Genomic DNA, 27830 nt, shown 5'->3' with positions numbered 1-27830 from the left:
TCCAAAGCATAAGTCAGTTCATCTTTGAATGGCTCAAAAGAAGCAAAATAAAAATTTTGGAAGGATAAAGTCCTGACTTGAACCCGATTGAGATGCTGCGGCAGGACTTAAATGGGCAGTTCATGCTCAAACCCTCCAATGTGAATGAACTAAAGCAGGTCTGCAAACAGTGGGCCTAAATTCCACCACAGCGTTATGAAAGACTGATCTCCAGTTATTGGAAGCTTTGGTTGCAGTTGTTCCTGCTAAAGGTGACACAACCAGCTATTGAATTTAAGGGGGCAGTTCATTTTTCACATGGGTGATATAAGTGTTGGATCTCTTTTTTGTTTCAATAATTATTTTTATTTTATATATATATATTTGAAAACTGCATTCTGACTTTTCTCAGGTTGCCTATGTTTTATGTTATATCTCATTTGAAGATCTAAAACAATTTTGCATAAAAAATACAAAAAAACAGAAGAAATCAGTATGGGGCAAATATTTTTCCACAGTTCTGTAGGAAGATGAGTCTCGATTTTTGTTTGGGGCATGAGAAGTCCAGGCTTCAAATCCCGGAAGAGCCCCCAGTTTACACCTGAGCTTACATGTGGAGATGAGCATTTTTGGGATATTGCATACAATTACTGGATGAAAAATACCAAGATGCGAATAAAATATAAAATTGGCTTAAAAATGTACACATTTGCTCAAAGTGGATATATTTTTTATTCAACAAGACGTCATGTGCATACACTTTTTATTCAATAAGACGTCATGCGCATAAACTAGACACATAGGTGCACATAGAATAAGTAATGTGACTGAACAATTCACTCATAACTGTACTAAGCAGTCGACCAATATCACTGCATAGCATCTGAAATGATGCTCTGGTTATTCTGAAATTTCAAAGCAAATACGTTTTCATTCCTAGATAAAAAGCATTTGCCTCCGATCACAAACAAACATGAGGTACACAGAATATTTTGTCTGGGTGCTCTAAACCACAAGTAATTTATTACATTTAACTTATATGACACAGTGGCTTCCCCAGTGGCTAAAACTTCAATTTTGGGCCATTTTCCTCAAAAGTGACAATGTTGTTCTTTTGAACAAATGGAATGGAAACGCTGCTTCATTCGCAAATAGTTTTTGTGATATTTGATGTTTTTGGATAAATTAAATTTGTAACTTGGATGGAAACATGACTAATGATATAATGAGAAGCAAAAAGTGTCTTGTTGAGCCAGAGAGACAGCAAGCCAACCATGAAACAGGCTGGAGCAGCCAATTGCTCTTGTACTGTTACAACAGTACCGCTCCAGCTCTCCATTAAGCAGAGGATTGACGACAGCTGAATTGATGAATGTCTCTCACTAAAAGGAAAAAGCGTAAATGAATTGGATTTTGGAGATTTTGGGAACAGATTAAAAAAAACACTACGGTCAAGTTTACAATAAATTTACAGTTTGAGAGATACAGCCTGAATGGTGAGAAATAATTATTTATGGTTACTGACTTTTATAAGTTGTGGTTGGCAGGCAAAACAGGCTACTTCTGCCAAGGCTAAAAAAAACAATCCATCAGAAATCTGTTTCCCAAGGGGGGAAAAACAGAATTCCAGAGCAGCATGTTAAAACATCATGTATTTGTTCATACTTCTGATGAATTATCTTAAATATTCTTTAATGTCATTTGTAAGATTTAGAGGCAATTCAAATCAACCAACCTTGTTAGCTCAGTGGTAAAGATGCTGGTTACCACCCCTGGAGTTCGCTAGCTCGAATCCCAGGGAGTGCCGAGTAGGGCTGGAACTAACTATTATTTTGATAATCAACCAAATGATTATTAGAATTATTACTCAACTATTCAGCGATTATTGCAATTAATCATTAGCTCTTAACCGATTATTCTGCTTGTGTCCCGACTTAAAAGGTTGTATTAAACATGCTTACTAAACAATAAAGAGGAAAATAAAGAGGAAATGACATTCACTGAATTAAAGGGGGAAAAAGACTTTAATAAGTTTAATCCAGTAAATAAATTCACTGTAAACAAATCTCTTGTTATCAAGTGTTTTGCAGTAAAGACAAAATATAGGTATATTCAAGATCTATACTATAAAAGCAAGTCTAAATATCTTCTATTCTGCTCAGATGAATGCATCGTTTTTTAGACTTTTTTTTAGATATTTTAAAATATTAGCATTTTTTATATTATATTCAACATTCTCAGAAAACAATTTTTTCTTCTGCAGTATAGCTGATTAAAAAAAATTTGCTTTTTCAAAAGAGTTTTACAAATTCATATTGGAAAACAAGCCAAAACAAAAACAAATCAAAAACGTATTTTGTTGCAGTGTATAATGGGGGGAAAGACTACCATCTCTCACCTTTCTGTTCACGTCAATCCATCTTTAACTCACTAAAAAACAAACTCCCTCTTATTAATAAAGCTGCGTATTGCCAATTATCTTCACGATAAGAAATGCACAGTGACATAAATTATGATTCAATAAGTCGCGTTATAATCTAGTTGCATTAAGTGCGCGTTCGAGGGACGAGCGTCCCCGCTACAGAGTGTGCGCCTCAGCCGGGTGCAGTTTCAATCTCTCCCCCTCAGATCGGGACATTTGCGCCACTCATAAAAGAGGTTGCTGGGATTTGTCCTCCACCACCAGGATTGAGGCGAATCACTACACGACCACGAGGACTTAAAAGCACATTGGGAATTGGGCATGCCATATTGGGAGAAAAAAAAAGACTGCCATTATGAGGTAGTCCAATCAGCAGTCCTTATGGCATTGCTGATTTTCTTTAAGCTCTGAACTGTCTGGGAATCAGGAGAACTGTGGCAGATCTCTTTCCTCCAGCAGTGCTGAGCTGCTGTATCATTTGAAATTTGCAGTCCATTATATTTAACAGGAAATCCTGGAACCCCAGAGGAAGCAGTTAGAGCAGACTCATTGTCAGGTCCTCTACAGGGTTAGGAATACAGAACAAAAAGGGAATTCTGAAAGCCTATGGTGCCTGAGCTAGGGTTTATAAACGCTGTCTGCAATGCCAGGTAAATTTAATACACAAGATTAACAGAGCCTGAGCCAAGATATCAGAGTAACATTAGCCTGAGGTAATGACAAAGTAAGTTGGGCAAGTCATTGTGGGAGCCCCGAAACACATACTATGCAAGTATTTGAAAACAAATGCTTCTGCTACGTGAGCTCAAATTCACACATCTTTGCATTCTAAATATATTGTAATGCAATTCAAATGCAATGCAAGTATGTGCATTCTCAGCATTGCCACAATGGCTGCTACAGCAGGCACTAGTAAGTGGTTTACTAGTGGTTTTATATGGTCAGTTGTCTCTTTTAGGCAAACTACTAGCATGGTGGAGAAACTGTCTGAATACAATCTTGCTGATCATAATAGTTAAAGTTAGTTAAATTGTCAACATGTTTATAGATAGCTACCTGAATAATAACATCAGGTTTAATGACACAGATATTTGAATGTGATCCTTAAAAGGTTTGTTGCAGTCACACAAGGACCACATTTATGTACAGTGTAACCACATGGTTACAATGCTTTGGCCAATTTGGGTCTGCTTTCGCATACTGGTGTCTAGAGGTGGATGATATGACCAAAATATTATATCAGTTATATCTCGATAACGATATCACAACACAGTAATTTTTATAAAATGCAATTTTATGCGATGGACTGGCGACCTGTCCAGGGTGTCCCCCGCCTTTCGCCCAATGTTAGCTGGGATAGGCTCCAGCCCCCTGCGACCCTGTACACAGGATAAGCGGTTGACGATGGATGGATGGATGGATAATAAAAATTGGCTTATGCATAAACAAACCATTTGAAATGCCTATTTTTGGGTAATGCAGTCAGTGAATTACATTTAAATATTTCCTCTTTATTTGGAGCTTGACATTAGTCAAAGTACAGAAATATGAAACCTGGTTTAAAATTATTCTTACCATAATGCTAAATTTCACATTATGCCACATTTCAGTCTATGATGTTGACCAATATCATTATAAACTTTCCTCAAACTTGAGATCTTCCCAAAGCAAAAATACACAAATACATAAAATTATTCAACAAAAATAAGCAGTTCTTGCACAAAATAAATATCAAATAAATATATATACACACACACTTCTTGCAAAAAAAAAAAAAAAAAAAAAAGGAGGAGGAAAAATGTCTGAATTATTGCAGAGTGCATCTTGGTTTTCATCATATTCTGTCATGGGCAGAATCCTTGTATTACGAGTAATTATCATCATGCGACAGTTTACAATTATATTTTTCTGCTCCGTGTTGGCTTTTGTGAAACTACACCACAGATGTCGCTCCTATATTAATAACAATATTCTCTTCTTTTTCTTAACTTGTTTGGCAGTCATCTCATTTTGTGGAGATATTTTGGGTCAAAATATGATATAGTAGCACAATTGATCCTGCTCTGCGATTTCCTGTAAATTTCGGGAAGCTTGTGTGGGACTTGTGTGCACTTGTGTGCTCCAGAGATGGCGCACGCAACGCTCACATGAAACACAGATGAGCGTGTCAGATGAGAAGCATATCAAGTGTGCTGAACACGAAATGCATGTAATTTAATTGGCCGGCTTCCTAATATTTTTTTTAATCCTATCCATGCATCTTAAATACTCTCAGTCTCACATGAAGCCCTACCCACTTATATAAGGCCACGCTGTGCACATGGATATTAACATATGATATACACGATATAGCAAAATCTCTATCAATTGGCAATTTATGTCGTCACCACAATATATATAGTCTTTTCGCCCAGCCCTACATGCGTCCAGTATGTTTCTGGCCTTAACCTATGACTCTTTAAAAAGTAATAAGTTAAAATCTTAACGTAAGTCTTTTAGTCTAAAAAAAAAATACCTCATGTTTATTATGGATTTGTAATGCAACTACTTCAGAAAGAAAGAAAAAAATAAACATACTCGTAGAACCATTTATACAATAAATATAAAGAACAGCTCTAACCATATTCTAATTACAGGTTTGATCTTACACATGTTCAATGTAACCATCAAACTGGTCCAGACATAATTTATTTGCAAACTAGGATATTGCAAGTATATTTCACACAGCAGAATTGTTTTCAATTACATAATAGAATGGTACTTTTTCCTCACACCCATTTTAGGCTTGCCTACAATAATCACCCTGCAGCATGTACAACAAGCTCGAGCCTTTGGTGTTGTCACTCATTTCCAAGTAAATTCACAGTTAATTGCAATATAGTCAAAGTCATGTCTCAAGTATCCTAATGTTTGCTGTCGAATCCTCAACACTGCAAGTCTGTCATGCCGAAGGCATGAGTTTAGACTCCACATGTCCGGTAAGAGATATGGGCTGGTTTCTGACAGAGAAGATGACAAAATAACATTATTTATAGTCTTAAAATTATTAAAACTAAATGGTATATTTGAGCTGAACATCTGCATGTGCGAGACAAAATTTTGGGAAAATCTTTGTCAAAGTCTTTGCAACCTCAAACATGAGTCATACAGAAGAAAACAAGTTAACTAGAAGTTTCACTAGCAGACCCACTAGAATTACACAATAATGGTAAAGAACAACCTACTTATTAATTCAAGTTTTAAATGGGCAGGATTTCTGGAATTCTGCAGCTTTTGTAGCTCCTACACATCCACCTTTGTAATGCAAGAATTTCCTCTCCATGTGTTTAAACCATGATCTCACAGGTTGCCACCAGATAATAATCTTTGCTATTATTTTGATTATTCTACTAAACTTCCCTTTTAATTGAGGCAAAATAATCGAGTTCTAAGGATGCACTACAAAAAAAAAAAATACTATTTTTGGTTTGACCAAGAGAGACAAAAAGGCTAAAAAACTTGGCCGAAAATTTGAACAGACACTGTTTATTTATAATTCAGTTAAAATGCACTTGCATGGATAAAAATTATTGTTTGTTGCACATTAAAGTCCACATCCCCAAAAGTGATCGCTCTCTTCGTCAATAGCCCATTAATGAAGTGTGTTTTACAGTGCTCTGATAATGTGTGTTTTGTGTGTCATAGCCATTATGTCAAGCTTTAATATGACTGTGGTGGTGTGGGTCGTGGTTGAGCTTGTGAATGGAGAGTGAGATCAGGAGATGAGAATGGTGAGAATCATCACCTAGTAATGATTGTCTCGAACAGCTGTTTGTCATTGCAGTGAGTTGGAGAAAGATTAAAGAGCGAGCCAGACGCCAGCGAGGGGAGAGAGAGCTTAACCCAAGTGTAGAGTGTGTTGTGGAAGCTTTACTGTCTGGCTGAAAAGCAGCAATTTTATGTTGGCCACTGAAAAGCGTTATTTTTATTTGAGCTGCATTAAGAGTGTAAAAAAACTCCCGATTCCTCCTTTCCCCACTTACGAACTTGTTACAATGACATTAAAGAAGCATAAAGGCACCATTAAAGTAGTCCATATGAATCGTGCATTTTAAATCATGTCTCTTTACAAGTCTTTTGTAGCCATACAATAGTTTTCAGAATTGCAAAGGATGCATTTAATTAGTGCTTTCAATCTTTTAAAATTTTTAATAGAATTAATTACATGATGATTAATTAATAGAATTAAATCACAATTTATGGCATACATCATTATTTGATGAAAATAATGCATATTTACATAAAATATTTATAAAAATAATATAATATCATTAAAATAGAACACTGACATTCAGTTTGAAATCAATTGCATTATTGTGGCAGATGAAGTGGCTTAAGAACTCAATATATTGTTTGTTTTATTCACATATCATTGAACAAGCCTACAGTTGTTTTGCATTGAGTTCGTCATTGTGTCCAGTTCTCATAGTACACGTTCTTGCGTTTTGTATGCACCATTTTTATTTGTCACTCTTTGTAGGCCTACATGTGCATGCTTCAAATGGACGCATCACTTGATAGTGATTACAAATTTCATAACATTCGTGTAAGTGAAAAGAACGGCTTACAACTTCCAATAACACCCTCATTTAGATGCTGTGAACTCTTATTTACTATCACATGTACAAAGACTTGAATCAATACGTAAATGGTTTACTGTTAGGTTTTTGGCTTTAATTTACCTTGGAGGAAATGTAGGTGTCCGCGATGATGTTATTATACATGTATCATTTGGGAATGAGGAATGACACACTTTAATCCACAGCAAGCTCTTCTAAATATTTATTTAAATTAAAAAATACAATAAAAAAAAAACTGTGTATCCTCTCTAGGAACCTCGCATCAATTTAATAACTGACCAGCAACAACGTTTTTTAATTTTTTATAATTTCGATAAAATCCCACTTAAAACTACTCAAACACACATTATTCCCAAAGTTTCTCATTGTAAAAAGGCAAACGCTTGCCAGAGTAATGGCGGCATGGCAACAGTTGCAAGACAGGATTGGTCAGAAACACTTAAGGCAGGGCTTAGTGAAGAGTTAACTGCTTGCATGGTATGAAAATATGTACTTTTATCATGGAATTTATGTACACGTTTTTTTTATAGAATTAAAATTTGCACTAAATGAATGTGTCAAATTAAGCATCCTATTAATCAGTAAATATACAGTCTTCATGTGCAGTGTGCTTGAGTGAATAGGCACTTTAATGTAAAAACATCTACATTAATTAAGGACTTGTCCATGCACTTGAATACAGTTACTGAGAATGCAGCTAATTAATAGGTGAAACAAGTAATACAGTTGAAGTCAGAAGTTTAAATACACCTTAACCAAATACATTTAAACTCAGTTTTCCACAAATCCTGACATCTAATGGTAGAAAATATTCCCTTTCTTAAGTTGGTTAGAATCACTGCTTTATTTTAAGAATGTGAAATGTCAGAATAATAGTAGAGAGAATGATTTATTTCAGCTTTATTTTATTCATCACATTCCAAGTAGATCAGAAGTTTACATACACTTTGTTAGTATTTGGAAGCATTGCCTTTAAATTGTTTCATTTGGGTAGACTTCCACAAGCTTCTCACAATTTTGTGTAGCCTTCCACAAGCTTCTCACAATAAGTTGCTGAAATTTTGGCCCATTCCTCCAGACAGAACTGGTGTAACGAGTCAGATTTGTAGGCCTTCTTGCTCGCACACACACATTTTCAGTTCTGCCCTCAAATTGTTTATCGGATTGAGGTCAGGGCTTTGTGATGGCCACTCCATTACCTTTGTTGTCCTTAAAACATTTTGCCAGAAATTTTGAGATATGCTTGGGGTCATTGTCCATTTGGAAGACCCATTTTCAACCAAGCTTTAAATTCCTGGCTGATGTCTTGAGCTGTTGCTTCAAAATATCCACATACGTTTCCTTCCTCATGATGCCATCTATTTTCAGAAGTGCACTAATCCCTGCCACACAGCAAAGCACCCCCACAACATGATGTTGCCACCCCATGCTTCACGGTTGGGATGGAGTTCTTCAGCTTGCAAGCCTTGCCCTTTTTCCTCCAAACATAACGATGGTCATGATGACCAAACGGTAAAAAAAAAAAAAATGTCATCAGATATTTGTCACCATGCGCACATGCAACCTGTAGTCTGGCTTTTTTATGGTGGTTTTGGAGCAGTGGCTTTATCTTTGCGGAGTAGCCTTTCAGGTTATATCGATATAGGACACGTTTTACAGTGGATATAAATACTTTCTACCTGTTTCCTCCAGCATCTTCACAAGGTCCTTTGCTGTTGTTCTGGGATTGATTTGGACTTTTCACACCAAACTACATTCATGTCTAGAAGACAGAAGTCGTCTCCTTCCTGGTATGATGGCAGCGTGGTTTATACGTGCATACTATTGTTTGTACAGATGAACGTGGTACCTTCAGTTGTTTGGAAATTGCTCCCAAGGATGAACCAGACATGGATGTCCACATAATGATAATTAAGACTTTTGTTGTATCAGTTAAGACATTTAAGACTTTTTAATGACCTTACATTTTGGAAAACTGAATTTAAGACATTAAGACTGATTAGCCTGAGATTAACCCTGCAACCAAACATCCAACGGAGATCTGAATTACTTTAAAATTGCCCGAACATTTAGCATAACATTTCTAAATGCTATCTAACTTTGTGTTTTAAAAGGTCTTTGCTGATTTATTTGGATTTTCCCACAATGTCAAGCAAAGAGGCACTGAGTTTGAAGGTAGGCCTTAAAATAAATCCACAAATACACCTCCAATTAGCTTATTAGGCATGACATAATTTTCTGGAATTTTCTAAGCTGCATAAAGGCACAGTTAACGTAACTGTACCTTTAACGGTGGAGTGGTTCAAAATGAGTTTTAATGAATTCAATCTAAGTGTATGTAAACTTCTGAATTCAACTGTATATATTTACAGCTACACCCATATAATACATGGTGGGGCTAATTAACTCTTTCCCCGCCAGCGTTTTTTAAAAAAAGTTGCCAGCCACCGCCAGGGTTTTTGATGATTTTTGCTAAACTTTAATGGCCCACAGAATATTTTCTTCCATGAATATATGAAGATGCTATATATCAAAATAAAGATCTGAGCCTCTGCTTTTAGGCAAAAAAAACCGATTTTATTTTATCTTCATTTGTTCTTTTTTTTATTGCCACTTGAACAGAGGTAGGTTTTGTCAAAAACAACATTTCGGACAAAAAGCTGAGAAAAAGGAATTTTTATCAAACAAGTGCTTTAGTATTAGTATGGTGTTCCACTCCACGTTTGAGACGATCGCAGTCTGTTTCTTTGATCAAAGAGTTGCGTACTCTTTCAAAAGATGCGTGCGGGTCTTCCTTACCGTATACCACCTAAAACACGGATACCCGGAAAATTCCGTGTTTGGCGGGGAAGCGTTTTTTTCATAAAACCCGGAAAATTCTGTGTTTGGCGGGGAAAGAGTTAATGTCAAACTTCAAAAATGAGTTAGCAAATCCAATGTAAGGCCTGGTACTAATATGTTTGTAGTAAAATGCTTTGTTCACTCAGAAGGTGTTAGCATTGGGTTTATGCTTGCTGCAGTCCTTGCAATGTGGATAGTGGTCTATAGCATTCTCTTTTGGATATAATTTAAATTCTTGAGATCTATAGGCAGTATACATACAGTATGAATAATAAAAGCTTTGTGGGCTATAAGAAACTGAATCTTTGTATGTGGTTTGTATGTACTATGGTAACAAGCTTGTACAGTATGCATTTATGATTGCAGAAGAGATTTGTGGGATATATTCTGGGATACGTTTCAATAATATGAACTGAAGGGAAAGATTTTGGACTGGTTTCATTTGTAAATAATCAGGCTTCTGGATGACAGTTCTTTGGAAGAAGTCCTTATGAAATTGATGGCAGGCACAGACAAGAGTTTAGTACACAAGGTCCTGTGGATAAATACATTAAAATCAAGCAGTATAATGCGTCACAGGAAAGTATTGCTGGAGATGGGCCACACTGACCATTTCTGGTGGATCAGACAGAGGGAATAGGGGTCTGATGGTACAGATATGCCCTGCTCTTCCAGATGGGGATTGAGAGTGATTAGACTTTTTTTCTTTGGATGCTGGACAAACTCGTATCTATCTTTCCCCATATTTTACCCTATTATCTCCACTGAAGGCACTTCTTTTCCACATTCTCATGAAAATTAATTGAAGTAACATGGCCAAGAAAATCCTATAACTGTTGCAAGTTTTAGCAAACCTACATTTCTAAAGGCTGGGAATTGGCAGAGAACTATGTTTGGATAACTTAAAATGTTACATTTACTGAAAATAGAACAACAGAACTCAAACAGCGAGAACATAACACGGAACACTTGCCTTCGTCCATATGATTCCCAAGTACGTCTTTCTTCTTTCCTTGAAATGTTTTGACCTCTGGAATGAGAGAGAGTGAGAAAGACAGAGAGGGTGTTTGGTTAGATTTTTGCTAATATAAATACATAGTACTGGGAGTCCAAGTGAAAAACAGCAAACATAACATCTCAGTAGCTTCACCCAATAAGAATAAACTTGCAACTAGCAAGTGCTTAAGTGTTACAAGCCACCGTTTTGGATTTCTATTGGATATGATGATCTGTTGAAAGGCAATAAATCTGCCAATAGTTTTTTAAAATTAGTAACCTATATTAAAAGTTCTTAGTCTTTGTCTGTGATAGGGAGGGCCAGACAGATGCCACAAGAGTTCAAACTGAATGAAATTCCAGATGCAGTTGATGGGTGCAACCAATATACCAATAACCAAGAAAAATAATAATAAAATAGATTTGATTCATAGTGCTGAACTTTTAACTTTAAAGGCTGAAATAAACTGGGGACTCTTATTTTGAAATGTATGCACTTCACTGCTTCTAGTTGCTCATTCAAACAGATAAGAAATAAAATGTATACTCCTACAATAAAATACAATGTATTACAATATAACAAATAAATGTAAACATTATCATATTTCATCAACACTATATCATCATCAACAGACGATCATTAGTGATCGCTTGTCATAAACTTCCGATATGGCTTAATTATTGCAAACTGCTCTGCAACAGCTGGAAACACTCACAAGACCCCACATGCTTGGAGAAAATACAACAATGCCACGTTTTCACTCTGAAGGATGTAGTGCATGCATTTATTTTAATTATCACATTAGGTCATATCAGGATTCCTGTCTTTCCACTTCCAAACTTAAAGACATCTTTAAATGATAATTAAGACTTTTGTTGTATCAGTTAAGACATTTAAGACTTTTTAACGACCTTACATTTTGGAAAACTGAATTTAAGACATTAAGACTGATTAGCCTGAGATTAACCCTGCAACCAAACATCCAACGGAGATCTGAATTACTTTAAAATTGCCCGAACATTTAGCATAACATTTCTAAATGCTATCTAACTTTGTGTTTTATTATTTCTGAAATTCGGTGGTGTTCTTCAGTTCAACTAGTGAAGTCAAATGATTTGTGGCACATTTCTTGAATTCTAGTATGAAAGTTACACATATTGCAATCTTTTTTCCTATTTGGTCTCTTTTGTTTTTGTTAAAGCGACTGAACAACAAATGATTTTATCAGAAGATTTATCAGCGCGGAAGAGTTGAGGTTCAGGAAAAGAAAAGATATTTCCTCATACTGTGATGTTGAGCAACACTGCACATAAATGCATCACTCCACCTGACTTGCTTTTTTTTGCCCCTTAGAATACAGCTTTACTCCATTTTATCTTTTCTAATGCAAAGTCTATTAAATCAGATGCAACAACCTTTCCACATGGTTAAGCACTAATGCACAGACATCACAATACCGGCTGGGCTTAGCATTGATTTCTCCACATTAGGCCACACTTCAATATTTCATCAGATGCCATTCTGAATGGAAGGCCGGTCAATTTAAGTACCTGGTGAAATTATTCAGCAGTTATAAGTATAGGTATAGAAGCCTAAATCAGGTGGACCAGTCAATGGTTGGGGTGTAACAAATATTCTATTGTATCGATACAACACCCAATATACAATACCATATGTATTGTACAATCAATAAACACATTATAAAGTAATTAAAACCAAGCAACACAACATTGAGCGCTGCAGAAACAACTGATCTACAGTACATGCGCTAGTAACAAAAAAGTGAAGTTTTCATGCTCATGTATTCGCTTTTTCAAATTTTCCATTCAGATGGTAATTTCCTTTCAAATCTGAATGTAACCAACAAAGTTTAAACTCTTGTTTTAGTGTAGAGGTTGATAGACGGGTGAGGGGTGGTACTTCACTGCTGTGTTGTAAAAGTTGTAAAAACGGTCAAACTAAGAGACATTTGATCAAGACATTAAGCACAGGTCACATAAATGCATGTAATCCTACAGCCTGTGAGTCAGTGTTGCCTGAGCAGGTAGACAAGTCCCAGCCTGCCCTGACTGTACAGTCTCACTTTAATGTTCAACCCCCCACCACACCAACCCAAACCACATACATGTACCCAGAATACACTACTAAAGTACCATAGAAAAAAAACACATCGGTGTGAAAGACCCTGGGACAATGCACAGTTGCACACTGTAGATCTGATGACAGCTCAGTTGAAGCCCTACTTCCACACCATAAACTCAAGCTTTCTACAAACATGTACAAAAGACAAAGAAAACAAAATAGCAAGTGTTGTCTCTCAAAACAGACAACTTTCCCTTCTTTGTAAGGAGCAGAAAACCCAGGAATGTAACCAGAGGCCTTAAGAAAACCAATTGTGTGAATGGGCTGCTTTCTTTCATATAAAACAAAAGGGGTAAGCCAGGTGTTAACATGGTAAATATGACGTGAACAAAACAGAGCCCTTGCACATGGCCTGCCTCAGACAGGTGAGTGGGTAGTGTGCATGCAAGCTGTAATGAGAGCATGTTGCCATTACCTTTAGGTTTACTAGCAGTTCGGACTGCTATGCAAGAGAACAGCTTGAGCATACCCTTCCATGAGTACACAGGTTGCAGCCTAACAGTGGCAGACATGGGAAACAGACTGATTAATCTTCATGCTCTTTCCATAAAAACAAAAGAACCCATAAGCAAGGGCCCCTCCTTTCCCGTTTCACCCTAGTTTTCTTAGTCTTATTACAAAACTGCTCCAACAGGTCACCTCGGGCTGTGGTAAGTTATCCCTGCCCCTGACCTCCCCAAAGGAGGAAGGGAAGAGTTTTTCATAAACACCTAGACTTGCGAAACTAATTCTAGCAACCACCTGGTTGATTCCTCAATGTAGAACAGGAGATGTGTGTTTTGAGGTAATAAACATCTCCTTAAAAGTACAGTCCAGGACACAAAGAAAGTTGGTGGAGCAAGAGGTGAAAGAACTAAAGTCGAAGTAATCCAGGAATGTTACACGTAGATCCAGCTCCCAACGCCTGGCTGGAGACTTAAGCAATCCAGGGAGAGAGAAAAAAGGCGAAATACAGGGGTGAGCAGAGCTGATTCGCGTTCTCCCCCTCTTAAAGTTCATTATAGGATCCGTGTTAGAGAGACCACTCCCTGGACTTTGAGTATCCCATCAGCTCTCCAGAGGAGAAACCAGAGAGGGAAGCAATATGGTGTTTCACAGAGAAGTAAACTCAGAATGACCGCAGAAGGGAGAGACGGACGAGGCAGAGTACCGCCTGCACAGTCACCGCTGCTGCCTGTGGGTTGAGGAGTCAAATGTCAGACTGAAGTCAGCATGCTTGCTCGCTATCTCTCTCCCTGAGGAGAAGGGGTGGGATCTGTTCATGTGCCCAGCAGTGTCAGATTGCACAGCTCCTCCTCCTGCTGCTGCTGTCTCTGCCTCTACTAGCGCAGCTCAGACAAAGAGACATTACAACATGGAACTGCTGCGGCAGCCGCCAACCTACAAACACTCAACTTGACAGGTAGACACGGTACTCATAAACGACACTAATAAAACCACAGAACCCTCAGAGGGAACAATTAAGAAAAATAATGCAGAGTTAATTCTCCCACAAAAGAAAATTGTCATTCTTTACTCAACTTCATGTTGTTCCAAACCCATATAACTTCATCATTCACTTTTATTGTATGGGGGGAAAAAAGATGTAATGAAAGTGAAAGATGATCGAGACTAATATTCTGCCTAATATCTGGATTCTGGAACACAAAAGGAGTTGTTAGGCTGAATGTTAGCCTCAGTCACAATTAACTTTCATTGAAACTTTTTTCCTATACAATGAAAGTGAATGCTGACCGAGATGTTATTCTGCCTAACATCTTTTGTGCTTCATAGAAATAAGAAAGTCATACAGGCTTTGAAGAACTTTTCAGTTCAATGCACTGCAATGAAAAAAAAATTATTTGAGAGAGAATGTGTAACTACAATAAATTCAGTGTCACCAGTCTTGGATACAGAAGTTAAGGGCATAGACATCACAACCCAAATCATATACAAGGCACAAAGATGTTTACCACCAAGTATCACCACACACCACACTCTCACCGCTACCCAAAATACCCTAGCGCACACCCACATGCTTAGAATGACCTTTCAGCTCTTGAAACTGACATTAAAGCCTGGAAGATGATCACCACTGCCGTTTTCAGCATGTCACTACAGGGCTCCAATTGTCTTGTGTGACCTTTGGTCCTTGAACCCCATCAAAAAATGCCCTGTAGATTTAAACTAGTCATAAGAAAACCAAAACAACAAATTCCACAAGGCTGCATTTGTGATACCTCTTACAAAAAACACATCTCCTTGAGAGTTTCTGTTGTAAAAGGTGTTAGTCTTCAGGATCTTCTGATCTAAAACAGTCTTATATGTAAAATGGAGCTGTTAAATATAATGAAGCTGATTATTATTGCAAAACACATGAAAGCATTTGAAAGTACAAGTGCTGAAGACCATTTGCGAAGTCTTTTGTTCCTGCATTATCATTAGAAAGGGCAGATGTGAGGGGTCACGCTTGAAAAATGGGGTTTGCAAAGTCCTGCCTTATTTAGTCATAGTGTGGATCAAAACACCTGCAGGCAGCCTTTTCTATAAAATAAGTTAAAGGTATGGTTATTGAAATGTATCACTGACTTGTCTGCAATAATACAGTGGAAATGTCTTGTCTATAAGTAAAGGACAAATAATAATGTCTGAGATGAAGAAAATGAATACGGTTTCAACTAGTGTTGTCACGATACAAAATTTCAGTAGTCTGTACCAATTCCATGGAAATATTTTGGTTCTCGATCCCAATTTCAATACCAGAGCAAAAATGTGCTAAAATGGTAATGTGCTATTGAACACGCTTCTTTAGCCTATTTAAAGTAAAATTTCAATGTAAATAATAAAATAAAAGATGTTCATGTTTCCTTTAATTGTTTCTCAATTAAGTATGCATTGCTTAAGTAGGGCTCTAATCTAGGGCTGAAACAATTAGCCAACAACTTCGAAAAAAAAAAAAAGAATTGCCAAATTTCTGTTGTTGAATAGTCGTTTGATCTCAATTAATGCAACATGAGATCACATTAAACTCTAATGATGATGCACATTAGATGATCCCCCCAACCACAACCACCTCCGAGTATGAAGAAGCAACAAAGTCTACAATTGAAAGCTAAATGATGTCTCCAGATGCTGACAGTGAGTCAGAACCGCTGGAGTAGTGGAGGCTACATGAGTGAAACTTCCCAAGAGTGAACCAGCTTGAAGAAATACTTGTGCATCCCAGCCACCAGCACCCCATTTGAAAAAAAATTTAGCACAGGGGGTAATGTGGTCACATGTACCAGGGCAGCATTAAAACCAGAGTGTGAACCAACTTGTCTTCCTTGCTCAAAATTTGTAATGAAGCCATGTACACTCACCTAAAGGATTATTAGGAACACCATACTAATACTGTGTTTGACCCCCTTTCGCCTTCAGAACTGCCTTAATTCTATGTGGCATTGATTCAACAAGGTGCTGAAAGCATTCTTTAGAAATGTTGGCCCATATTGACAGGATAGCATCTTGCAGTTGATGGAGATTTATGGGATGCACATCCAGGGCACGAAGCTCCCGTTCCACCACATCCCAAAGATGCTCTATTGGGTTGAGATCTGGTGACTGTGGGGGCCATTTTAGTACAGTGAACTCATTGTCATGTTCAAGAAACCAATTTGAAATGATTCGAGCTTTGTGACATGGTGCATTATCCTGCTGGAAGTAGCCATCAGAGGATGGGTACATGGTGGCCATAAAGGGATGGACATGGTCAGAAACAATGCTCAGGTAGGCCGTGGCATTTAAACGATGCCCAATTGGCACTAAGGGGCCTAAAGTGTGCCAAGAAAACATCCCCCACACCATTACACCACCACCACCAGCCTGCACAGTGGTAACAAGGCATGATGGATCCATGTTCTCATTCTGTTTACGCCAAATTCTAACTCTACCATCTGAATGTCTCAACAGAAATCGAGACTCATCAGACCAGGCAACATTTTTCCAGTCTTCAACTGTCCAATTTTGGTGAGCTCTTGCAAATTGTAGCCTCTTTTTCCTATTTGTAGTGGAGATGAGTGGTACCCGGTGGGGTCTTCTGCTGTTGTAGCCCATCCGCCTCAAGGTTGTGCGTGTTGTGGCTTCACAAATGCTTTGCTGCATACCTCGGTTGTAACGAGTGGTTATTTCAGGCAAAGTTGCTCTTCTATCAGCTTGAATCAGTCGGCCCATTCTCCTCTGACCTCTAGCATCAACAAGGCATTTTCACCCACAGGACTGCTGCATACTGGATGTTTTTCCCTTTTCACACCATTCTTTGTAAACCCTAGAAATGGTTGTGAGTGAAAATCCCAGTAACTGAGCAGATTGTGAAATACTCAGACCGGCCCGTCTGGCACCAACAACCATGCCATGCTCAAAATTGCTTAAATCACCTTTCTTTCCCATTCTGACATTCAGTTTGGAGTTCAGGAGATTGTCTTGACCAGGACCACACCCCTAAATGCATTGAAGCAACTGCCATGTGATTGGTTGATTAGATAATTGCATTAATGAGAAATTGAACAGGTGTTCCTAATATTCCTTTGGTGAGTGTATATGTGAATATTACTATTTGAGGTTTATTTTTGTAAAATGTTTGTGTATAGTTATTATCTGTTAATATAGGTTATTACATAATGATGTTTGGTCACTCTACTTAAAAGACAAAGTTGGTTTATTTATTACATTTGTCTCTTGTTTTGTTTACGGAGTTTTAGAGGTTTGTATTTTTATTACATCTTACAGATGTTGATCTACCTCAAAGTTTGCCTTGATTGTTCTGCGTTTACACTTTTACATTGCACACATTGTGTAACATTTTATTTATTAAGTTGAAGAGTATCTTTAACACTTATTTAATCTTCATATAAGATAGAAGATATTTGTTTAAATTTTATTTAGTTTAAACAAAAATAATTAAAAATGTTTTGCCTTAGAGTGGGTAAATTAAAAATACATTGGTTAAATAAAACTAAAAAATTCTACTGGTCTTTGTTTAAAAAGGTTATTAAAATGTATCAATTATTGATACCGAATGATATGAAACAATAAACCTTGATCATTTTTGTTGTTTCACCCAGCCCTATGGAGTGGCTAAAAATGAGTTTTAATAACTTCAACGTAAATGTATGTAAACAACTTCAACTCTCTCTCTATATATATATATATCATTATATTAAATTACTCATATCGTGATATAAGATTTTGGTCTTGTCACCCACCACTATTACTGACCTTGACACACAGCCCTGAGTGTCTACGGAGTCCTCATTGATATAGCCTATAATTTCATGTCACATGACAACAATAAGGCTTCTTAGATGCTTGTTACAAATTTTTACTTTAAGTGCAATAAAATATATTACAATGAATATTAATTCAGAAATGTAAAACATGTTTATCATAAAAGTGTATTCAAGAAGAGGTAGACCAATATATCAGCTTTACCTTTTAAACTGTGCCGATAGTTGCTTTTTAAAACTATCGGTTATCTGCAAAAATCTAAGGCTATTTACACAGTCAGTGATTGGGATTGACAACCGTATTTACTTAAAGGTGTGAGTCTTGCAATGTCCCGGTCATATAACAGCATACAGTTGCAGTTGCATTTTGAATGCTGTCTGTATGAACGAACAACCAAAGTCACAACCTTATTCTAACAGCTGTAACCATAGAGACAGTGACTAAAATGGCGACGTCCATAACACCAGCATGTCATATCACAATTGCTGCCGCGTTATTATACGAGTCCAATCAAACCGCAAGCTCTCATCCAACAGATCATAACTAAGTGACAGCGGCTTTGAGTGCTTAAAAGAAGTTCACCCAAAATTTACATTTGCTGGATGCTTCAACCTCCAGAAACCCCAAAGAAAATGTAGCTATGGCGGGAAAAATATAAACTTTTCATCTATTGCCTTTACATGATCATGAGCGATTGAAGCTCAGGCTTATCGCACTGAAACTGGATATCAGTACACCACTACATTCTCTCAAATACTGGAAGGTGTGCAGTGAACATTTTACCTCATCCCTCTCATGAGCGAGTGTCACAGAGATGTACAGACGTATTGTTTTATTTCTAAAAATAATCAATCTTTGGATTCAGAAGAACTTTATTTGTTAACTGGGAGTCATGTGGATTATTCTGATACACCTAAAATATGCATTTTGGACCGTCCAAAACAATTGAGTACATTCACTTCTGTTTTGATGAAGAAAGAAACTCAGATACGACACGCAGCTCATTTCTCCACCTCCCTGAGTTAAGAAATCCACATGAAATGCACAAGACTCATGCCTGTACAGTAGGGCTGGGATAAACGATTATTTTTTAAATGATTAATCTAGCGATTATTTTTTTTCGATGCATCGATTAATCTAACTATTCATTTTTTTCAGTCCGAATCGATTTCGATTCGATTAATCGACTTGTGACAACACCGGTAATACTGGTTTCATCAGGGGTGGGGGTGTATAAAATGTAAAAAAAAAAAAACATTTGCTGGGAGTTTGATTGACTGGCGATCTGATCAATCAATCATAATACGCCATTTTTGTCCGACAAAGTAGTCAGGAGAGAGAAGATTAACGTCGGTGGATTTGAATTTGAATAATGGCTACTGGCTACTGTACTGACATCTTTCCGCGGTTAAAACAACAGTCCTTCTGATGTAGGCTACATTCATGTTTAGCCTATTTGATGCTATAAATTAACCAAGGAAAAGATGATCGGTTCACGAGCAGCTTTAACTGAGGCAATCTGTCACGACACATTAAAGAGCCACAAAATAGTATGCCTATTTATAGTTTAATTTTCTTTGAATGTCCAAATTTGAAAGTTGAGACTTTATTAAATGTTACCTGCTTGGTCCTGTCTGTCAGTGCGTTGTCAGTGTCCTCTATGTATTTTTCACGACATTCATAGCTATAAGCGCATTATTAATAACTATAAGCGAAAACTTTAGGTGTCGACAATGTATTATAGCCTACTCCAACATCGAGTGCAAAGTGGGGAGTTGAAAAAAAACTTACAGTGCTCTGTCATCTGCGGCTGCAACCGGGTGGTGCTAGAATGGAAGGCCATCTCCATTTTGCAAAGACGACATATCATGGAATTGTTTCCTTTTAAATTAAAGAATTCCCACACTTTAGATGAACGAGTGCATGCCGCCTCACAATTAACTTTCATTGAAATCCTATTATTCTCAAGTTTTTTTGTCTTGTTTTCCATTAAAATTGTTCAAAAAAAATGAAATACAATTACTTGAGAAGCAACATATAAGATATTTAGACTTGCTTTAAGAGAATGTTTCTTAAATATTAATGTGTTTTTTATATAAGTGAATTTTTTCACTTGGTTATAATTCTGCGAGAGCAGTAAAGACAAAATATACTTCTATTCACTAAAAGCAAGTCTAAATATCTTCTATACTGCTTTTCAGGTGAATGCATCTTTTTTAGAAATATTTGTATTTTTTATATTATATTGAACATTGTCAGATAACAATTTTTTCTTCAGCAGTATAGCGGCTAAAGAAAATGTACATTGTTTTAAAGGAGAGCTAGATATTTATATAGGACAACAAGCCAAAACAAAATCAAATCAAAAATGTATTTTGTTGCAGTGTATAACTTTGTTCATGTCAATCCATCTTTAACTTGCAAAAAAAAAAAAAAACTGCCTCTTATTAATAAAGCTGCGTATTGCCAATCATCTTCATGATAAGAAATGCACAGTGACATATATTATGATTCAATAAGTCACGAGCCATCATGTTCTAATCTAGCTGCAGAAAGTGCGCACTTGAGGGACAAGCGTCCCCGCGACAGTGTGTGCATCAGCCTGATGAAGTTTCAATCTCTCCCCCTTAGAACGGGACATTTGCACAACTGAGAAATGCCAGTTTCAGAGTTTGTAATTATTAAATGATCTGCTTCAGTACTATTTGAATTTTAATAAAGCTATAACGCATTAAAACTGAATTAAAGATGTAATGCCTGGATGTTTCCTTTAAAGAGCTCTGGCTCCGCTTATTCCACAAAGAGAGTGCTTCTGAATTGACTTTTGTTATTTTTTGAATAATTCCCACATACTTTGGGACCTACATCACCTGAAGCTGTTTGTAAAGTTTAGAGTGCATCTGGACTCTGAGCTGTGTAATTCTTCCTCTCCACAGTCTTGCACGAACTGCAGTGCTGCTCTCACGCGTCATCAATAGAGTTTAATGTGATCCCAAGTTACGTTAAATGAGATCAAACGACTATACACAAACACAATTTTTTGTCAAAATTTTTTTTATTGTCAACGTCGATAACGTGGACTAATCGTTTCAGTCCTAGTCAACACCACTCACCGCTGCATCCACAGATGAAAGTTAAGACTTTAATATGCAAAGCAAAGCTCTACTTCAACACTGTCCAGAAGCACTGCCGATTTCTCTGGATTTGAAAGTAGAACAGTGGAACTTTGTTTTTTTTGTCTGAACTTTGGTCTGACATTTATTTATTTATTTTTTTTTAAACAAAGCAGTCAAGGGCCATCCAAGCTTTTATTAGTTTCAGGTCCAAAAGCTAGTGTCTATATGGGCTAGGGGGGTGTCAGTGTCCATGGCATGGGTAACTCGCACATCTGTGAGAACACCATGAATGCAGACAGATATGTAAAATTTTGGAGCAACATATGTCATCAAGCACAGTCTTTTCCAGCGATGTCCCAGCATTTTCCAGCAGGACAACTTCAAACCACATACTGCCCGGATTACAAGTGCATGGCTGTGTGGGTGCTAGACTGCCTTGCCTGCAGTCCTGACCTGTCTCCAATTGAGAATGTGTGGTGCATAATGACGCACACCATACGGCAACGAAGATCCCGTAAAATTGTGCAGCTAAAGACCTACATAATGGATGATTGGACTTAAACTTCAGTCTTCAGTGACCAAATGCTTAATAAGTGTTAGTAGAAGAGGGGGACCTGGGAGGCTCAGTAATTAAAGACGCCGACTCCCCCCTGGAGTCGATTGACAAATCACTTGTGAAATGGATTGCTGTGAACTGTATGCCAATGATTGACTTATGATCAATAATATGGTAGTAAACAATACATTGTATTCTAAAGCCGCTTTTTGTATTGCCTTATCAATGATTAACTATTCTGCCACAAGAATGTAATGCATTTTAATTATCTGAATATTTTAAATACATACATATATATATATATATATATATATATATACAATTTTAAAATATTTAAAGATAACCATGTATAATTATTTCATCATTACAGTGAGGAAAATAAGTATTTGAACACCCTGCTATTTTGCAAGTTCTCCCACTTGGAAATCATGGAGGGGTCTGAAATTGTCATCGTAGGTGCATGTCCACTGTGAGAGACATAATCTAAAAAAAAAAATCCAGCAATCACAATGTATGATTTTTTAACTATTTATTTGTATGATACAGCTGCAAATAAGTATTTGAACACCTGTCTATCAGCTAGAATTCTGACCCTCAAAGACCTGTTAGTATGCCTTTAAAATGTCCACCTCCACTCCATTTATTATCCTAAATTAGATGCACCTGTTTGAGGTCGTTAGCTGCATAAAGACACCTGTCCACCCCATACAATCAGTAAGAATCCAACTACTAACATGGCCAAGACCAAAGAGCTGTCCAAAGACACTAGAGACAAAATTGTACACCTCCACAAGGCTGGAAAGGGCTATGGGGAAATTGCCAAGCAGCTTGGTGAAAAAAGGTCCACTGTTGGAGCAATCATTAGAAAATGGAAGAAGCTAAACATGACTGTCAATCTCCCTCGGACTGGGGCTCCATGCAAGATCTCACCTCGTGGGGTCTCAATGATCCTAAGAAAGGTGAGAAATTAGCCCAGAACTACACGGGAGGAGCTGGTCAATGACCTGAAAAGAGCTGGGACCACCGCTTCCAAGGTTACTGTTGGTAATACACTAAGACGCCATGGTTTGAAATCATGCATGGCACGGAAGGTTCCCCTGCTTAAACCAGCACATGTCAAGGCCCGTCTTAAGTTTGCCAATGACCATTTGGATGATCCAGAGGAGTCATGGGAGAAAGTCATGTGGTCAGATGAGACCAAAATAGAACTTTTTGGTCATAATTCCACTAACCGTGTTTGGAGGAAGAAGAATGATGAGTACCATCCCAAGAACACCATCCCTACTGTGAAGCATGGGGGTGGTAGCATCATGCTTTGGGGGTGTTTTTCTGCACATGGGACAGGGCTGACTGCACTGTATTAAGGAGAGGATGACCGGGGCCATGTATTGCGAGATTTTGGGGAACAACCTCCTTCCCTCAGTTAGAGCATTGAAGATGGGTCGAGGCTGGGTCTTCCAACATGACAATGACCCAAGCACACAGCCAGGATAACCAAGGAGTGGCTCTGTAAGAAGCATATCAAGGTTCTGGCGTGGCCTAGCCAGTCTCCAGACCTAAACCCAATAGAGAATCTTTGGAGGGAGCTCAAACTCCGTGTTTCTCAGCGACAGCCCAGAAACCTGACTGATCTAGAGAAGATCTGTGTGGAGGAGTGGGCCAAAATCCCTCCTGCAGTGTGTGCAAACCTGGTGAAAAACTACAGGAAACGTTTGACCTCTGTAATTGCAAACAAAGGCTACTGTATCAAATATTAACATTGATTTTCTCAGGTGTTCAAATACTTATTTGCAGCTGTATCATACAAATAAATAGTTAAAAAATCATACATTGTGATTTCTGGATTTTTGTTTTTAGATTATGTCTCTCACAGTGGACATGCACCTACGATGACAATTTCAGACCCCTCCATGATTTCTAAGTGGGAGAACTTGCAAAATAGCAGGGTGTTCAAATACTTATTTTCCTCACTGTATATATTGAATTATTGTTATATGAGGGGCTTTCTCAACAAATATTTGTATACGAGATTAATTAATCGGGACACCATGTAATTAATTAGATTAACATTTTTTATCGTTTGACAGCCCAAGTTACAAGACACCAAAGAAAGTAAACAAATTAGAGGTTGGCTGATATAGGATTTTGCAGACACAGATAACCAAGTTGGGAAGACAAGCTGATAACTGATTAATTGACCGATAGTTTTTAGAATGGATACTGAATAAAAAAAAACAAGAAAGTAAAATAATGCTTAACTTTATTACAAAAATAAACAGTACTGACTGAAACATGAACATTTTTGTACTTTAAAATAAATATATAAATATTAATATATGAACTAGGGCTGTCAAAATGGCTGAAAAACTAAATTAGAATTTCTTAAATAATAGAAATATTCGAATTATATTCAAATTCTAAAGACATTTCTTTATGTTAGAGGAATAAAGTACTATATTGCCTCCTAAGCCCACAAGCGGACGCAAGTGAGCGCAATGAGCAAATATAATCCAAATCAAGCATCGCATTTTTTATTGAAATGAAATGACTTTGTTTAAAGTGCATTACATTTTAAACAATCGTTCATAGATCAAATATAACTTCCTAAATGTGCACGCAAGGAAATTGAGGTAACAAAAGTGCATATAAGTGGAAGAGCATCAGTAATGTGGAAAACACTCATACATCTACATATTGTTTGTCAAAAACACCAGACGGTCAACTTGATCTGCAGCAAGGGCTGAGCGTTTTTGTTGACAATATTTCCAGCTGATGAAAACTCATGCTCAGCTCTGACCGATGTGCCAGTAATACCCTGGACTGTTTTAATAATGGCCTCGTCATGACATTCACGAGAAAACTCTTCAGGATGAGAAAACTATTCGGGATGAGAAGACTGTGTGTTCTCAAGTTAGATGCTGTGGAGTGATATAGCAGCAGTTTCTTATACAACTCACAATTACTTTATTGACAAAACCAATCTCACCTTCGATACTCCAGAAACCGAAGAAGCGCCACACAACACTTTTAAGATATTTTGGTGTAAGTATGATCCTCTCCGACCCAGAGTCCTCACTCTCTTTTTCAAATTATCAACGCAACCGTGCTGCATCTAATGGGTTGAGCTGGATAGGCTAACAAAAACAAACCACGTCATCTATGTCGTCAACATGTCTCGGGCGCCTCCAAACACACCTAAAATTAGAATGCACTGTTTTTGCATTCGAATGTGCATTTAGATTTTTTAAATTGACAAATATTCAAAATTCGAATTTTAATTTGACAGCCCTAATATGAACTATATTAATGAATATTAAAGTAAATAAAAGAAATATATCCAAACTTAACCAGAGTAACATTCCAAATAGCATAAATAAAAATAGATACATCAAAAACGAATATAAAAAAAACACTTTAAAAGAACAAAATTCGAACTTGTGTTTAACAGGAGAAATTTGATCAGGTCTGGTTAAAGAACTACAATGGATCAAAAGTATAACGTGATCTATTTCTAGTTCTGGCAGTTCTATTTTAATATTAAAAGTTAAGAAACTACTAATTATAATGCAGAAAGCAGAGTTGGTCGTCTCTTCCTGGGGTCATAAATTATGCCCACTCCACTGAACACTCTTCCACTTGGCACAGTGGAGGGTGGGGGGCACAGGAATTTCTTGGCCAGTAGTGCAAGTGTTTTAAATCGCACTTAATTTTTCTGCTACCACTGCAGAGGCATGTCACTTCTTTCAATGACAGGCTCTGATAAATATAACTCAAGCTCACTCTCAAAGCTGTACAGCTCCTGAGACACAGCTGTTGCTCCAAGGACCCTGGCATACTGGCATACACTAATGCGGGCTGATGGATTCTCTGCTTCTTTACCTCTAGATCTGACTCACTCCTCATCCCACTCAGGACTTTATGGAGAAGGGCTCAGATCTTCTTCTCTGTGCTTGCCATGCCCTTCAGCTTCCTCCTTTAGCCATAGTTTTGCTTTTTTAAGTGTTTCTTCAGAAGCAAAGGCACGGCCCTTGTATCTGGGATCTAGAAGAGTTGCTATGACCAGAATTTTGGTTTCCTCTGCCTTGGAGAACCGCTTTGTCAGGCTGTCATGCCTGCAGCATCAGCTTCAGAACAGACACACTGGGGATAATACACGCTGCTGAAGACTCAGAGTGGCTCATCTCCATTGTGACTTCTTCTACGGGAGCCAGAGTGTCAATCAGGTTACCGAAAATTTCCCACTGTGTGGCAGATAAGCAGTTGATATGCTGTGAATCACCAGAATACACATTCAGTGCCCGTTTCTGTTCATACATTCGCTGTAGCAAGTGAAATGTGGAATTCCAGATAGTTTGGACTGCTTGGATTATGTTGTGTTTTGGGAGACCCAGCTCCTCCTAAATGGTCTTTAGCATCTGTTTGGCCAGTACAGAGTGGCCAAAGTCAGTTGCACAGCTTTTCAAACTGCCAATAATGTCCAGTCCTCTTTGACTAGATAGGCCATTATTAATAATGAGCTTTGAGTTGTGCAGTTTAAATCAGGAAGATCAGCCAGTTTCATACCCTTTTCCATGTTTGCGTCCCCATCTCTTAGGACAAGAACTACACGTTCTGTTGCAATATCCTAATCTTCTAACATGTTCAGGAAGGTTTATCGAATATAACTGGGTACGTGTGATCCAGTCATGGGCTTGACATTTAGATTAAATGCCCAGTAAGGCTCATCAGGGATTCTGTAGTTCCACACCAACAGTCAGACAATGTGAAGGCAATGAATGGCACCTTGTCCTTTGTCACTATACACTCACCTAAAGGATTATTAGGAACACCATACTAATACTGTGTTTGACCCCCTTTCGCCTTCAGAACTGCCTTAATTCTACGTGGCATTGATTCAACAAGGTGCTGAAAGCATTCTTTAGAAATGTTGGCCCATATTGATAGGATAGCATCTTGCAGTTGATGGAGATTTGTGGGATGCACATCCAGGGCACGAAGCTCCCGTTCCACCACATCCCAAAGATGCTCTATTGGGTTGAGATCTGGTGACTGTGGGGGCCATTTTAGTACAGTGAACTCATTGTCATGTTCAAGAAACCAATTTGAAATGATTCGAGCTTTGTGACATGGTGCATTATCCTGCTGGAAGTAGCCATCAGAGGATGGGTACATGGTGGCCATAAAGGGATGGACATGGTCAGAAACAATGCTCAGGTAGGCCGTGGCATTTAAACGATGCCCAATTGGCACTAAGGGGCCTAAAGTGTGCCAAGAAAACATCCCCCACACCATTACACCACCACCACCAGCCTGCACAGTGGTAACAAGGCATGATGGATCCATGTTCTCATTCTGTTTACGCCAAATTCTGACTCTACCATCTGAATGTCTCAACAGAAATCGAGACTCATCAGACCAGGCAACATTTTTCCAGTCTTCAACTGTCCAATTTTGGTGAGCTCTTGCAAATTGTAGCCTCTTTTTCCTATTTGTAGTGGAGATGAGTGGTACCCGGTGGGGTCTTCTGCTGTTGTAGCCCATCCGCCTCAAGGTTGTGCGTGTTGTGGCTTCACAAATGCTTTGCTGCATACCTCGGTTGTAACGAGTGGTTATTTCAGGCAAAGTTGCTCTTCTATCAGCTTGAATCAGTCGGCCCAATCTCCTCTGACCTCTAGCATCAACAAGGCATTTTCGCCCACAGGACTGCCACATACTGGATGTTTTTCCCTTTTCACATCATTCTTTGTAAACCCTAGAAATGGTTGTGCGTGAAAATCCCAGTAACTGAGCAGATTGTGAAATACTCAGACCGGCCCGTCTGGCACCAACAACCATGCCATGCTCAAAATTGCTTAAATCACCTTTCTTTCCCATTCTGACATTCAGTTTGGAGTTCGGGAGATTGTCTTGTCCA

At 37.9% G+C, this 27830-nt stretch overlaps 1 protein-coding gene across 2 annotated transcripts in view; it reads right to left on the bottom strand.

The window, feature by feature from the left end:
- LOC127622962 (E3 ubiquitin-protein ligase Siah1) overlaps positions 1-27830 on the bottom strand; it is a 44662-nt gene that overhangs the window by 9019 nt on the left and 7813 nt on the right. The window contains exons 1-2 of one of the 2 annotated variants that reach the window (XM_052097167.1): positions 13416-14209; positions 10835-10891 (exon numbers count right to left, since the gene is read on the bottom strand). In XM_052097167.1, coding sequence (XP_051953127.1) covers positions 10835-10891; positions 13416-13512 — 154 coding nt within the window. In that variant the 5' untranslated portion in view covers positions 13513-14209. Of the gene's footprint in view, positions 1-10834; positions 10892-13415; positions 14210-27830 lie in introns of those variants that run through there. The other variant, XM_052097169.1, reaches the window with a different exon arrangement.

This window comes from Xyrauchen texanus, chromosome 29 (assembly GCF_025860055.1).
Source record: "Xyrauchen texanus isolate HMW12.3.18 chromosome 29, RBS_HiC_50CHRs, whole genome shotgun sequence".
Lineage (NCBI taxonomy): Eukaryota > Metazoa > Chordata > Actinopteri > Cypriniformes > Catostomidae > Xyrauchen > Xyrauchen texanus.
This window is presented reverse-complemented; position numbering and strand designations above follow the sequence as displayed.